Source organism: Merops nubicus, unplaced genomic scaffold (assembly GCF_000691845.1).
Source record: "Merops nubicus isolate BGI_N331 unplaced genomic scaffold, ASM69184v1 scaffold51831, whole genome shotgun sequence".
NCBI lineage: Eukaryota > Metazoa > Chordata > Aves > Coraciiformes > Meropidae > Merops > Merops nubicus.
The window spans coordinates 18,204-34,790 of NW_008589946.1; the positions used below are offsets into that span (position 1 = coordinate 18,204).

The following is a 16,587-nucleotide window of genomic DNA, read 5'->3' on the forward strand; positions in this document are numbered from 1 at the left end:
TCTTCTGCAAACTGTTGAAAATTAGTTCTCACATTTATGAAAGGTTGAGAACTACAGCCTTGAACGAGGTAACATTTTCTGTGAATTCTTTCATTAGAAATGCATGGGGCTAAAAGGAGTAAAAATAATGAAAAAGTTATATTACTTACTATTAAAGCTAATAATATTTTACTTAATGTACTTGATTTACAGATGAGTGATGGACTTTGCAAAATAGGTTTTGAATAGAAAAGTCTAGTTGCTAGCAAGTATGCATTTAGCTGCTTATGCATCCATCAAGAAATACATTTTAAATTTCTGTGTGATAAATAGGCCCAAAATGCCACTTTCAACCCTTGTCTTGTACCCCTAGTTAAGTCATAAGTGAGCCTTGATTTCTTAAAACTCTTGGGGTTTACATGTATTGCTACATATTACTTTTGTTTTAAAGCTCTCTTTCACCTTGCCGTCTCTTCCAATGTGGATGTAAAAAATGCGATGACCTTCAGTGGGCCTCTGGAAGACATGTTCGGGTATACAGTCCAACAATATGAAAACGAAGAAGGGAAATGGTAAGCTGTTCTTCTTTTCATAAATAGAAAGGTCAAATTATGAGATATTCAGTGACTCAGGTGCTATGCTATTATTTGTAAATATGCCCAGTACGTAAGGGTCAGATTCTGTCAGTCATATTCCTTAAACTAGTTCACAATCCTAAGGAAACCTGAGACGACTGAAAGATCCAAATTCATATCTACATTTATTTCTTCAGACACATAAGTGAGTTCACAAAGTGGGTAAATTCCATTGCTGATGAAGCTGAGGATTTTTTGTCTTACTCTTCAGCTCTCTTTTTTACCTTTAATAAATAATATCATTATTTATATTTTCCTTGTGTTCATGTACTGGCAGTGAAATTGCTCCTGTTTTACCTAACCTGTATTATGTATTTTTTTCCTTAAGTTTTCTGTCAGTGGTTGTCTGTACTGAGTTTTTTAAGTGATGGGAAGATTTCCTTGTCAAAATATTTATTAATACAGTAATGCATCTTCCATATTCACATTTAGTACGTGGAGCTTTCTTTTTCGCCTGTCTTTTCCTTCTTTTTGTTCTCCTGAATTAGAAGTTGAATTTTTGTGTGCTCACTGGTATCATTGCTTCTTGGTCTTTTGATAAATACCTGCTTATGCTTTTCCCATGTGAAAACAAACCTCACAGAGTCACCAGTGGTCTGGAGGACTGAAATAACAATTGAACGGTAAAAGGTTTGAGGATCCTGAGATCTCCAACATTCTTTGTAGATTGCTCTGGTTTTCCCAGAGCTTTTTCCAGTAATTTTAATCTTACAGGTGTTTTCCAACCTAAACAATGATATGGTTCTAAACTGACATTCATGGCAAACCCAGGGACTCCCGTGGGCAGCCTGAGATGACAGGCACATGGCTGCGTGACAGCCAGGTCAGACTGTTCTGCAGTGCCTGAGCAATCCCCCCAACTAATGATGGGGCTCTCTGACTCCAAGAGCCCGACTCCACTGACATGGTGGTTCACCATCAGCCATAGGGGATGTTCATGGACATGAAATTGCAGAGCCTGCCCTTGAAAATGGTAGCTCTTGATTGTCTGGGTCATAGGATGTTTTAAATATACATCTGCACAAGGGTCATGGGAGAATAATAATGACCTTCTTTGAGCTACCTGGAGGAAATGGCATCCATTGTAGGAGCTGGGGTTCTGCAAAGTAGGTCATGCTGTTGTAAACTGTCCTGAAACCTCTCAAAAGCAAAACATAATGTAAGCTGCAAATGGCGACTATTCCAGTAGCTGAAGGAAGACAGGAATCTAGTGTGCTACATCCGAACATCTCTGAAAGTAAACTCCAGAGCTGCTGTTAAACTGTCAAGCTGCTTTCAGCATAGCAACATCCAGAGCAGGAAGTCTGTAGGCTGGCAGTTAAAAATATATATACAGAGCAGCCTTGTGATGCTTTGCCAAGTGCTATTATACTCCCTACATACCACAGGTAGAGCTTTTCAGCAACATTCTGTGAACTTGTCTGCAGTTGTTTCTCAATAAAACTTGGGTTCCCTTAAAAAATCTCCCGTGCAAAAAGACAAATAGCCATTTCAGACCGTTTCTCTCTGTTCACGGGGCTCTTTCTTTCTGAAAAAAGAGCAGCATGGGGACATGATCCTGATGAGCATTGATCACTAGCCATGGAGTGTTGAGCACACTCAGCTCCTCTGCGCTTAAATGGGAATCAAGGATGTATGATAGGCTGTGGGTGGTTTCTAAGTTTTGATGTAAAAAGTACAAACATTACAGCCTCTAGCTTGAAAAAGCAGTCAGATCCCATATATACTTGGCACATTTTATTTTGCTTTAGAATGAATTTATTAATGACAAAATCTTTATGAATCACAATGAGCTATTCCAGTATGGTTTGGGGTTTTTTTAGAGCTGTGGGCTACATCTTACCTACTATATCATTCTATTCAATTCTGTCTTCTGCCTGGATTAATTAATTTATGATTAAAGATTGAAATGGGTCTCACAGTAATGCTTCACAATCATCAAAGTGCCCAGGAGAAAACCTTACTGAACTGCTTATTACTCTTAATGGCAGGATTTCTGTTTCCAATGTGTGCTGTGAACTCTAATTTAGTCCAAGTTCTTCCTTACACATTCAATGGAGTTAGTTGTTATCTGCTGGGTAATACCGGACTATTTAGTATAGCTAAGGAATATTTGAGAACAAAACCACTGTACATCTCTAAAGAATGTTTCTGCTGAAAACTGTATTTATGACTGGATGCTAATTTGTGGTGCTTACAAAGTACTATGTGAGAGTATTGATTTTTGATCACACCAGATTTTGGAAAAAAATGCACAGGATAAAAATCCTTTAAATTTTAAAACTTTGAAATTTATTTTTACAAACCTTTTAATAACATTTTTTTATTAGTGAGAGGGAAATTTACATATTTTACACTGCTAGGTCACATAACTTAAGACTGAATTCTTCTTCTGGGCACTTTCTTTGGCACTTGGCTTCTCAGCACTGAAAATACATTTTATTGTAAAATATAGTAAAAATCAAGAAGATACTAAGTAAAACAGACCTTTTTTTTTTTTTTTGTTACTTTTACTATTTGTCATTCACCCACCAATACTGCATTTATATTCCACTGGAATGTTTTAAAATGTTATCCTATTGTGCAGCTTGATATATAGGCACATTTCCTTTTTGCATTCTTATTAAAGAGGAGACAGAATCGCTGCTTTTGTTTGTAACTGAACTAGCATAATGGATACTTTTCTTGCTCTCCATCCTGTACTTCTAGCTGCTTGCTGTAGCTGTGCTTTCTCTGTACATTTTATTAGCTGATTTTGTACCTTTTAAGAAGGAAGAAATTTCAGGTAACTTATTTCATTTGCAGGGTACTTATTGGTTCACCGCTAGTTGGGCAGCCTGAAAAAAGAACAGGGGATGTATACAAATGCCCTGTAGGAAGGGACAGCCAATCACCCTGCATGAAACTGAACTTACCAGGTATGAAATAAAATAAAGCTGTGTCACATGGAGGAAAAATAGAGGTCAGATCTTAGGAGATTTTTAGCTAGTAAATATGCATTAGAATTGTTTCTATGGAGAAAATCTACGTAGGACTCCAGAGCTCAATGTGAAGGAAGTTGTGTTTGTAACATTGAAAGTAATTTTAGTTTGAAGCTTTTCATTGGCCTGTGGAAAATATGCTCATCATTTTAGAATGGGCATTTGGTTGTGTTATCAAGGCTTTATTGCGACTGGCATTAATATCGTAGTTGGTAGTCCTGACCCTAGAGCCAGAAAGGCTATGGAGCATAAATGCATGGATTACCCTTTCCAAAGCTCTCTAAAGCCAACAAGAGCCTTCATAATGCCCTCAATAAGCTTTTGATGAGAGCATAACTAGCCAGAACCAAGCTGATGCATCTTAGTTTGGCACAGGTAAATATTAATAATTTTCTTGCTTTTGTCAAGACATATGTGATGTAGACAGGAAGAGACTTCCTGTTAATATGTATTTCTCTAAATACACCTCTTGTATTTTTTATCTCCTCTTTTCCCTTGAAAACGTACACGTCAGTAACGTAACAGTAACAAACATAAAAGCTGTTGTTTGTAGCAGGACAGGGTAAAAAAATAAATGTTTGTTTTCTAATTAACAAAACTGTGTGAACAGTAAACTCTTGCTTTCATTGTTCTGTTATTTTTACTTTTTTTCTTTTTTGCGGTTCAAGAAAACTATTTGAGACAGTAAGCCAGACAAGTTTTCTGGGACAAGAGCCAGTCACAGAAATTTTTCTTGATTGTTGCTATTGAAGAAGGAGGAGGAAGGGTGTTAAAATATTTGGTGAAACCAGTGTCAGTCTGGGTTTTATTTTACAAGATGGAAGTTCCATTCTAGGAGATACATACTGTAACATTTTGTTTTCATGTTCCCAAATACTTAACATTTTAATCCATTTATAGATGCTACTTCAGTTCCTAACATTGTGGAAGTAAAAGAAAACATGACTCTTGGAACAACCTTAGTGACTAACCCAAAAGGAGGCTTTCTGGTAAGAAAGGACATTTTGCCAATTTTAAAAGTAGTCTTTTTCCCTCAGGTACCATAACAAAAACATTTCACCCTTTTTCATCTTTTAAAGGCATGTGGACCACTTTATGCATATAAATGTGGACGTTTGCATTACACAACTGGAGTTTGCTCTAATGTCAGCTCCACTTTTGAAACCATTAAGGCGATTGCTCCATCTGTGCAAGGTATGCATGCCATAGGATTTCTTTTTTGTGTCTGCAAATTCAATGCTAAACAAGACAAATGTATACACACAGGCATACCAAAAAATATGAACTGCTTAACTTAGCTACCAACATTACCAAGTTAAGTAAATGTTTTCATTGTCCGTATATAACCTAAATTCTTGCTACTTTTGGAATTTATCTCAGTATAAACAATCATTAAAGTGCTATGTAAAATCCAAACACAACTGCTAAAAATAGTTGCTTATGTTTTTTACTTATGACCAACAGACTCTTTTAAAATAATGATGGAATGTTAAGACCTAAAGCAAACCCAATTTAGTAATACAAATAAAAATCTTAAGAGACCTTTAATTAGAAAAAATCAAAGAGGAACAGATTGACACTGATGAAGGTAGGGCTCCCTAGTAAATGTTCCAGTTATGTGATCTTCTAATCCCATTCTTAAATTTATGCTTACAAGAGATTGCCTTGCTGACAGAGGGAACTCGAATCAAGTAACATATAAACAAGAGTTCATGAATGACATTTGGCTTCAAACATGTCAGTTCAACACCACTGTAGAAGGATGTTCATTTGTTACTAATCACAAAAGTAACTGGTGCTGTGAGATATATTGTTAGTATCAATTCTCATATGGCAATTTGTGTTGCAGCATGTAAAACCCAGTTGGATATCGTCATAGTCCTTGATGGGTCCAACAGCATTTATCCATGGGAGAGTGTCACAGCCTTCCTAAACAGCCTCCTGAAAAACATGGATATAGGTCCTCAGCAAACACAGGTAACGTTGTAGATATTTTATGGTTGTTTAGTTTGTGAGGAAAAAAAAGGATGGAAAACAAAAAGGAAATGGGATGATGGCATCATCTATGGGGATCTTTAATTCCAAGAACCTGGGGCAATGGGGTACTAAAACAAAACAGCTAAAACCACAACTAAGTCTGTGTCTGCCACCAACCAGCAGTATCAGGAAGACCATCCCTCCCCCCACCTCTCAAGCAGCCTGAAGAAAACACCTAGAAACAACAGTTAAGTGCATTAAGTGAGGCATTTTGAACGTTGTCCTTTCCCACATCCTTCCTCTCCACAATCACTTCTTGTCTTCTTTAGTACATCACAGCATAAAGGTCATTTCTGCTCCTCTCAGGTGCACATGTTTGGTTCAGACAGCCTTTGATTATAAGCTTTTTAGAGCAGCATTCAATATTTTGTACTGTGGAGCACTGAGCTCACAGCTTTTAAACATATGAAATCATCATTAACAAGCGGCTGTTAAGCTGCATGTTATTTATAGCAGAAGCTGGATTTATATAAAAAGTGGAGAGGGCCAAATTCCTAGCTGCTATAAATCAACACAGTCCCACCAGAATTAACAACCAATTACCTCAGCAGAGGATCTGACATGTTTCACAGTCTGCTGAACAGAGTAGGTATGTAGCAATTCCAGAAGAACTTGACAAATGGGGGACACAAGCACACCAGTACATTTTAATACTGAAAGCTTTACTAACAGCAACAGAAGAAATTGGGTCTTCCTTTCACTTCTCTCATTTCCTCCTCCCCAAATCAAGGGTTTTCTGTGATCTTGTGTAGTAGTTGATATGCTGCAGGCCAGTACTTACTGGTTTTGTGACTTTAGGTTAGGCCCTAACATTCAGCTCCTGTATTCACCTAGGAGACTGTGAGGCGGTATAAGGGATACCTCTGCCTGCAGAGAGTACCCCTGTCGTCTTCTCAGTTAGGGTTTATGAGTTACCATGCAACTGCCCTGTTGGCTGGACTGAACACTGACTTATAAAACTATTGCTTCTAAACTGTCAACTTTACAATCATGTCCTGTTATTTTAAACACACTGTTCCACATATTGTGAGGAGGAAGGAAAAATGCTTTGTCAAGTTTAACAGAAAGGAAAAAAAAAAAATCCTCCTGGTCCCTTAAGCTGGTCACCACTCAAACATATGACATCTTGGGAGATACTTAAACCTAAACTTCCTGGTATGAGGCAATGGCTGCATGGAAGTCATCACTGCCTTTTGCTCAAAGGGCTTCATGGGAAGTTGCCTTCACAGGGCAATGAACTCTACTGCACACTCACCTCACTGTGCAACTCCTAAATTTTTACATTGCCACACCTCTGTTATGTTTGGCTTTCGAATCATGCCTCGCCTGTGTGGCTCAGCTCGTGTACGAAAGGTCCCTTGGTGGCCTGCACTCCAGCAACCTGCCGTCTCTCCCTAGAAAATACATTCTGCCCACAGTTTGTCATAGCTGTCCCTCTTCTCATGCACTTACTCAAGAATGTCAGCTTTGGCATCTGGTTGCTACAGAGCAGAAACATTTGAGAGGGAGATAAGAATGGGATGTAGAGGAGAGAAGCTGAAAAAATGGAAAAGGAAGAATAAAGCTTGGTGGAATTTTCTCAATCCCTACCCTCCACCCTTCCTAAGAACATATCCCATCTCTTTCCTGTCCTCTGAGCCCACTGCTTGGGAACCCTGGCACAGCCAAAGGTAGTAACAAGTTCATACCAACTCATCCACCCACACTGTCTCCTTTCTCAGAAAAAGTGTTTAAATAACTCTTCAATGGCGGAAGAGGAGAAAAAAACAGAGCAGGCTTATTTGTCCCCTCTGCTATGGGAGCACAGAATAGAAATACAGGAACAATTGTATCTATATTGATATTTCAGTGTTCATCTTTTGGGGGTTCTTGAGCGTGTAGAAATCAACGGACTTCCACTCACTTCAGATTGTTTTCCTCTTGCTTGGGAAAGGAATGAGGTGATTACAGAATAACTCCTTAGCAGGTTGGGTGTGACTTGTTGAAAACCATGTTTTGATTAGAGGCTTGTGAGATACTTTTTTTCCACTCTACCCCGTCCATGAACAATGGTCATTAGATTTGTGGCAGGTCAGAAAACAAATTCCTCAGCTTCCCATGTTTGGCAAACTTGAAATTGAAAGGTAGAAGGTTCAGATGCAAAAAGATGAAGTCTACAGCATAATTTTTTCAAAAATACTTCCTTCCCTTCTTTCTGTTGACCAGAAAATCCACACCACCATACTGATGGTTAAGCTGCATATCCTGAGTTTAGGGATAAAAAAACTAAAGGGAAAGTGACACTAGAAAAGTGGAAAAGGAAGAAGGACTTAAGTGATAGAAAGTGGTACAAGTAGGAACAAAATATTTCTCCTGGCCTTATTCCACATTTTAATGTAACTGCAAAACAAGATAGTTTTTCCCTTCTTTTTTTCACTTCTGCAGAGATAATTGCCTTTTTTAATATGAGGGTGTGTCTTTTAATCCTTTACATATGAGCAATATTCTGTTGTAGAAGAATATCACAAACAGAAAGCAGAATACTTAGATATATTCAATTCTAGCTTTAAGGCTCTGTTGCAATGACTTTCAGAAATTTTCAGACATGTATATTTCCCCATTAATATATGACACAGGCAGTCATAGGTGTTTGGCCTGTGCCTTATTATATTTCCAAAGGGACTACATCAGTGAACTACTAAGTCATGCCATGTCATATCTTACCATCCGTTTTATCTCCAGAAGAACAGAAGTGTATTAATGAGGTATTAAAAGGATTCAGGGTTAATAAAGACTTTTGCAAGTTTACACGTAATTTCTGTCTTGAGTCCTGGAAGCAAACAAAACACAGCAGAATTATTTCAGTTTTGCTTTGATTTGGGTACATTTAGCAAGGTCTCCATATGCTAACTTGTATTATCCATTACCACTTCCCAAGGTTTCTCTGCTTATCTTTTACGTTAAGTGTCAACTGGGTACAGCCAAAAATATTTGTAATTTTCCTCTACATCCCAATGGTGAAAATCCCAGCATAGAATTTCTATGTACCAGGTGGTTTTCCTTTCTTTTTTTTTTTTTTTTGGTGGTGTTTGTTTGTTTGTTTGTTTTGGGGTTTGTGGGTTGATTTGTTTTTGTTGTTGTCATTGCTATTGGTTTGTTGTTTTGTTTTTTTTTATCAAGCTAAAAAGATTAGCTTGATAATTTATTGGGAAAGTCAGAACCTACTTTCCAGCTAAGGGGCTGTGTTTGCTCACAAAACAACAATAAAGAATTGCCCTCAGAAATGTTCTGTTCCAAAGTAGAACAGTCCTTCAGTTGCCTGTTCTCTCATACAATACTTTTTCACAGGAACTGTGAACAATTAAGGAATTATTCCCTTGTGTAATATAAAAGCCATGGAATGCTAGGCAAGGGAACATAAACTTAGGAATTACAAAGATGTTCAATAGATTATGGTCAGTAATGCTGGGAAAAAATATTAGGTTTTCTGGAGTTGAGCAGAATTGTGTTCTTCTGTGTAGTACTATTGCATTTAAGTTAAACAAGCAAATCAAAACATACAGTGCCTGTAAGCATCATTCTTAAGGACTTGCTGAAGTTATGCTGTTCAAACAGTTTTATTGTCCCTTAAAGGCACATTTGCATAACATAGATGTGTCATAATTTTCCATTAGATTAAAAGGCTGCAAAAGCTCAAACCTTCATTGCTATCTAGTAGGATGTAATTGTAATTTTACAAAGTGGACTGGGTTCTGTGATCCTCCTGAAGACTAGAACATGGAGCCTAGTAGTATTTTGTTGTTTGTGGGAAGCTTTTTGTTGGTTTGTTTTTTTTTTTTTTTTTTAAGAATTGTTCATCTTTGAGGCCATTAAATACACAGAACATGATGATCAGCATTTTCAAAGCTAGTACTAAGGAAGGGTCCCACAGAACAATTGTGTCCCATAAGATAACCACATGACCCTTTCCTTCCTGATTTACAAGCTATGCAGCACAGTGCAGTCTTCCAGATGCAGATGTTCTTCCCATTCACTCCCTGAGAAGGAAATGCTCAAAATGTTTACTTGCTGTGATCATGGATGTTTCCTTTCAAACAGGAAATGATACAATTCAGTGTCAGCCGGTAATCTTTTTTTTTTGAAAGCGACAATGCCAACATGGGTCTCTAGAATCATGAAAGACTGGGAGGCATTTTTCGCACTGGCAACAGTCAATAGTTGATTTAATCCTTAGCACCACCAAGATCCTCAAAGCTGCAGAGAAGGAGCCCGTGTATCTACGGCGACAGGCTCCCTGGCATACAGTAGACTCTGACTACATATTTGCAGGGTCCTGGAATACTTAAGGCACTCCTCCTGCTCTAAAAGACTAAATATAATGAAAACCTCTTGTTTATCACTAGTTAATGCCAGTCTTTTTAAATGACTAGCAGCATCCTGCTCAGACTACAGTGTATGCCACTTCAGATGCATGTCATGAAATAGTTGCCTTGGAGAGAATGGGTTAAAAATTTCCTCTTCATCTTGGGGTCTAGGTGCCACACAACTGCTTTAAGTGGTAATACAGCATGTGCCCAGCCTGCTGTGTAAACACTGTGCAGGATTAATAGGCTGCTGCCCACAAGAATGTGCTGCCTGTAGATGCTGTCAGCTGCAGGTCGAAGAGGGCGTGCCTCCCTCTTAAAAGGGAGCAAATTGTCATAAGTTTGAACTTACATCAGTTCTTCCAGATTTAATTGTATTTTCAAAAGAATACAGAAATTAAGTGGGATAGATTTTGCTACCACATACCATTATCATTGTAGTCTCATAATTGTATGTAACTAGTTCTTCATAATGATTGTGATACGGTTGTTTAGTATCAAATATTTATCAGCTGTAACCCTTCTACTACAAACAAAGAAACATCGTGCAGAATCTGAGACTATAAAAGTACCTGAAAAACCACCTATAAAGCCATTGCAAAGTACATACTAAGCCACTTCTAAAGTAATATGATGGCATAAACATCCCAGAGATCCCACTGATGTTCAGCACCTACATGCTACAGTGCTTTTAATAATAAATGAGTGAGACATAAATGCCATGTAGTGCTGCATTATCCTAAATAACACCTATAAATTGCCACATGTCACATAAAATTGAAATATGCTAATGGAACATTGTGTAGATTCTTCTCAGTAAAAGCTGTCAGGAACCTGCCAAACATTAAAACTGACAGAGATGAATGAGAGAAATTAATATGTAACAATATTGCTTGCCTTTTTATTTCACACTTGTTTTTGTAGCAGGTTCCCTCAAGTATTTGTGGTTCAGTTCTAATCCCATGCATTGATCTTTCACACAAAGGCTTGTCCTGCTGAGGTCATCTACAGTCTTTCCATCAATCTCCTCCATTTCAGAAGCCACTATTTTACTCATATTGTCCTCTCTGGCCCTTGTCACATGTCTTACTTTGGCTTACCTCCTGCTGGGAGAATGGCCATGTCCTGGACTGCCCTGCTGTCTTCATCAAGGATGCTTGGGTCTTCCTCTCACCCTGAAAGCCTAAATTTATCATTGCAGTGTTGTTTCTAGACTTGGTTTAGGGTACTAAACTATCAGGTGTAGGAATATTATATTTGGTTGAATGAAGAGAGTTGTGAGTGGATGATAGGATTGTTCCCGATCAGGAATACTATTTGGAGAAGTTGTGACTGATGGTTAGGACATGGGTCTGCCTTGGCCTAGAGCAGAGCAGAGCTGCAGCCCAGATTGCCACAAGTCAAGAAGAGCAAGGAGTTGAGCTTGGTTTTAACTTTTTCCCTATTTTTAATATAAACAATTTAGAAACTTAAAAATGAGATTGAGTGTCTTTTAGCCAGTCTTGCTCAAGTGCTTATAGGTGTTCCATACTGAAGGAAATACACGGAGTTCAATTCTTTTCCTGGCTGCATGTACACGCAGACATTTACCCCACTGCAGGAGATGCATATGTTTTCTTTAAGGGCAGCTGACTTTTAACATTAACTGTGTGTTTCAGGTTGGAATTGTTCAGTATGGACAGACCGTAGTCCATGAGTTTTTCCTGAATACATACTCAACAACAGAAGATGTGATGGAGGCAGCCCTGAGAATACGCCAGCGGGGTGGAACACAAACTATGACAGCCCTGGGAATAGACACAGCGAGGTACACTCACAAAATGTTGTCCTGCGTGTGGTAGGAACAAGCACACACATATGGTGACCATTTGTATTTTATAAATTAAAAATACAGTGTCACTAATGTCTGACTTCATTTTAGCTAAGCAAATAACATTTAGGAGAAGGGTGAATAAACATTCTTGTCCTTTATCTACAACAGTTGTATATAGCACCCTGGAAAGGCAGCTGTCTCTTGAATGGAGGAGATGAGAAAGAGAACAGACATGGAGCAAGGTTTCAGTCCGAAGAAAAGGGCTGGCCATTTTTGATGTAGGGGGATGAAAGAAATCAAGTTTTTCAGAAGAAACAGAATAAAGTAAAACATGTTTAATGTTAATTTGTCTTCATTCTGAAATTAAGATCATTACAGGTTTTGAGCCCACCCTTGTCAGAAAGCCTAGAAATTTTATATCTAAAGTCATTGAAGTTTCTTGATCAGTGGGATATTAAAGTTCTGTTATAGCAATAGCATTATTCAGAAATGTTTCCTTTAGGAGAAATATCAAATCTGACTTTTGTAGAACAGACAGTATATGCAAAATTTCTCAGAAATTTTCAAAGTATACAATGTTGATCTGGTATCTTTTTTCTTTTTTACTTTTTTTTTCTCCTGGCATGACAGGATGACTTTATTCTGTAAAAAAATTGAATATGCCCTTTAAAAACAACCATTCAGTGAAATCTGCATCAACTTTGTGATTAACTATTTGATTATCTGACCAACAAAAAAAAAAAAATAAACCATCAACCAAGCAGACCAAAAAAGTAAACCAGCAAGCAGACACAAAAAAAAAAAAAATGCACCATCAAACAAATTTTTGTTGATAGGATGTCTTAAATCCAACAAAATTCTTACATAGTCATTAGTATTCTTTTCCTTAGATGCAAGTAGAAGCTTCAGGGAGTCCAGACAAGATCCTAAAAGCAGAGCCAGTTAAGAACTGACAAAATACTCAGAAACCACATGTGGTTCAGGAAGTCCTTGTGCACCACAAATGTCTGCAAGCTTGTACATACAGAAACTATCAGCAAAAGCTCCCTCAGTTTTTGTCATGTTCCTATCCATCCACTTTTGGCCATCATCAGTGGTAGATCTTGGCTTTCACTTGTGTGGCCAGCCTTAGAGAGGTATTTTTTTTGTGAAAAGGGGAAGTCCTGCTTCCTTCCTTCTGCTCCAGAGCCCTAATCCAGCCTTGCCTTTTCTGGTCCCCCTGAGTAAGGGTGCGCAGCTGCCCAAAACCTCTGTGCCCATTTGCCCACCTGCAGCTGTAGAAATCAACTAGTCATGCCCACCTATCTCCACTCACCTGCAACCTACTTTGCCACACCCTCAACATCCAGTTTAACAGCTGTGCAGAATTGTGCTGGTAACTGAGTAAACTCTTTGACCATGTGAAGTACTGCCGTAGGTTGGATATAGATGGGGGCTGTTTGGTGGTTTTTAGGGATGTTATTAAGCTGGCCAAAAGCTGTTCTAAGGTGCCAGAAGTTTATCTAGAACGGGGAAGAATTTTTCACTAACCAGCATTGTATTTTCTGCTGTTGCTCTCAAATGAGTGAATACTGAATGAATCTTTCTGAAACTTTGGCTGTGAACTATCACATTAAGTTTGAACTGTTGTTCTTTGTATTTGTTCACAGTTAATATTAATCCCCTTTTCCTACTTTAAAACTACTAAAAAGTTTATGGTTGACTATGCAAACATGATGTATATTCTAAATGCTGACTTTGCCTTTCTCCTAACACTTTATGCTCCCTTTAGGAAAGAGGCTTTTACTGAGGCTCATGGTGCGCGAAGAGGAGTGCAAAAAGTAATGGTTATTGTGACTGATGGGGAATCACATGACAACTACAGATTAAAAGAAGTGATTGATGATTGTGAAGATGAAAACATTCAGAGATTTGCTATTGCTGTAAGTGTAATTTGATGACAAAATTTAGAACCTTAAAAACATTTTTCATCTTCCGAATATAATTTCTGTTTAAAAAGTTAATTTCATGGAATCTTTATGGAAATATAATCATTTCTGAGAGGAATAAAAGAAGCTGAAAAAAAGCATTAAAAATTTGCTTTCTGATTTTATAGCACATAAAAAAAAGCAATCTATCTGTCTTCCTGGTAATGACAGGTATGTGAAGAAAAAGAAGAGTTTGAGGGGCACTATAAAATTCAATCTTTTTTCTTAAGAGCAATATTGATCAGAATGGATTAGTTCAAATCTTCTCAGCAATTTCTACAGACACATTACCTTCTTAAAAAAAAAAAGAAAAAGTAAAGTATCAACAAAACCAGGTTATTATGGCTGTTTTGTGTGCTGGCATTCTAAAGTTGTCATTTTCAGGTCGAGCAAACTTAATAGCTGAATGAGAGGATGAACATGAGGGAGGTTAACACATATTGAGAAATACGGAAACATTAGTGATAGATTTAGTAGGAACTTGCCACTGTGTTTGTGTATTCTATACTCAAATCATCTGTTTTCTCATATTAATTCTGAAGACACTTAGTTGACTTCCTGTTCCTGTCTTTGGTTTGGTACAATGAGGTGATATGGAACAATATAACTTGAAGCAAGATGTTATCTTTAATTTAAACAAAGACATAAACCAAAAATTGCATCCAACATCACACAAATTTTCAGTGGTTTCCTTTAAAAAGCTAGAGGCCATTTTGAAAAAAAAAGTCATTCTTGAAGCTGCAATAATTTTTAGCAATGAAATCCCTTACTAGAACCAGATTTTAATTGCTCCAGTGTCCAGGAATGATAGAACATGGAAGTTTGGTTTTTATTTCCCTCTCAAAGGAAGATATGTGCATAGAACACATTTTTCTATGAACATTACTTGTTCATCTGGGAATTGGAAATGTGAGTAGTTTTGTCCTGAGACTTCCTGAATTTTTACAGCAGTGGTGTTAAAACTGCAAAGCAAACCTGGTTTTACACTGTGATGGAGTTGTTAACACTGAATACAAATGTTGTTGTTATATGTATTTATAGGGCAAATCTGCACACACAAAAAAAGATAATTATTCTATGCCTAATTAACCTGCCATTAATTGCTTATATACTGTGATATGAGGAGAACTGGTGATACCTATGCAGAAGTCAGAACAATTGTGTATTCTGGTTTGGATGTTAATGTTGGGGTTTTTTGTCAGTTAAGGCCTGCTTCAAAAAAAAAATCATACAGTCATAGTATATATCATTAGAATTTTGTAATGGGACAAAAGGCTCAGTTGAGGATAGCAGACATTACACCACACAATCACTGTTAGCAAAATATTGTCAATATTTTCAGAAAAACAACTAAGCCTTCATACAGTTCTGTTGTCATTAGAAACAAATAGTTTCAAATCAATTTGAGGGAGGTTTAAAAAGAACAAATTAAGATTAGAAATGATTTCCCAATATTCTCTGGCAACCTGACACAAATGTATCTTTTAAAACAGGTTATAAAATGTATCCTTGACTTTTTTTTTTTTTAATTCTCTTTAGATTCTTGGCAGCTACAGCAGAGGAAATTTAAGTACTGAGAAATTTGTAGAGGAAATAAAATCAATTGCCAGTAAGCCTACTGAAAAGCATTTCTTCAATGTCTCAGATGAATTAGCACTTGTAACTATTGTTGAAGCACTTGGAGAGAGAATATTTGCCCTGGAAGGTAAGACACTATTAAAAATTTTACTTCATGTCTGCTTTTATCTTCCTTTGCAGTGTATTGTGCTGCATAAAATCTATTATGCAGATAGTTTCTCCATGCTGATCATAAAAATATTTTACAACGGACATAAAAAACATAGATAATGATGTGAAATATGTTCAGATGGGCTAGCGTCCATGCAGACAATAGCCTAAAAGGGTAAGTAACCATTATGATTTTAGCTGGGGTAAACATGAAGTTACCTTCCCTGAGGTAAAAAAACATTGCCAGGCCATATCCTTATTACGCCATGGTCATGTGTTTGTCTGCCTGTTCCTTTAGGTTTTGCTTAGTTATCAATTATCAAATATTACTTTGCTATGTAAGTTAACGTGGACATGGTGTACAGAGTGGACAAGATACAATTTTTCCTTTGGAAATGTTCACAATACTTCAGTTTTAGCACAGAGAACTCATTTTTACACTTACCATTGAAATGAGGCAATTCTGCCCAAATCTCTCATTGTTTCAATCACACTATTGGTAACTGAAGACTGAGTTTATTAGTGATAAATTATACTGGTCAATTCGGAGGGGATTTCTGTCATGCAAAGAAAAATCCATCTACTTAGACCTTTTTTTTTTTTTTTTTCCCCAACTTCTCAACTTTCCAAGGAGCTGGAGTAGTATATTTTACAGAGGGAACAAAAGCTAACGTTGACTTGAATATCAAGAAATAGTACAAATATAAGAGAGTATTTGATTTTTGTTTTTATTTGTGCTCTAGTTCTCATACATATTTAGGGATTTTGTGTGTGTGTATTATTTACTTTGATCGGACATGATTCTCTGCTGATAATAAATATTTTTCACAGTTTATATGTTCTTTTTTCTTTCTGGAAGATTTTGTTTTCTCACTTTTGAAACACATTAATTTGAGGAGAATTTAATCTTTCTAAAGTGCAAAATTTAGCCTACTTAAACTACATTGTGTAAGTCAAAGTTCATAGAATAGGGGGCTCTATATTTAGGCTCTCTTTACTAGGAAGAATACAGTTTGAGTGGAAAAATTAAGTTGGTCAAACAGATATTGAAAACCTAAGTTCTGGCTGGGTCGGGACAGGGCTGGTTTCCCCAGAGCCGGCGGG

At 37.2% G+C, this 16,587-nt stretch overlaps 1 protein-coding gene across 1 annotated transcript; it reads left to right on the forward strand.

The window, feature by feature from the left end:
* Nucleotides 1-477: 477 nt before the first annotated feature.
* ITGA1 (integrin, alpha 1) lies at nucleotides 478-15,460 on the forward strand (the record flags this gene model as incomplete). The annotated part of the gene is made up of 8 exons (XM_008949734.1): nucleotides 478-551; nucleotides 3,420-3,532; nucleotides 4,496-4,584; nucleotides 4,675-4,789; nucleotides 5,445-5,572; nucleotides 11,634-11,782; nucleotides 13,560-13,710; nucleotides 15,295-15,460. Coding segments are annotated over exons 1-8 (985 nt in total), but the record flags the coding sequence as incomplete, so codon positions are not given.
* Nucleotides 15,461-16,587: the final 1,127 nt, after the last annotated feature.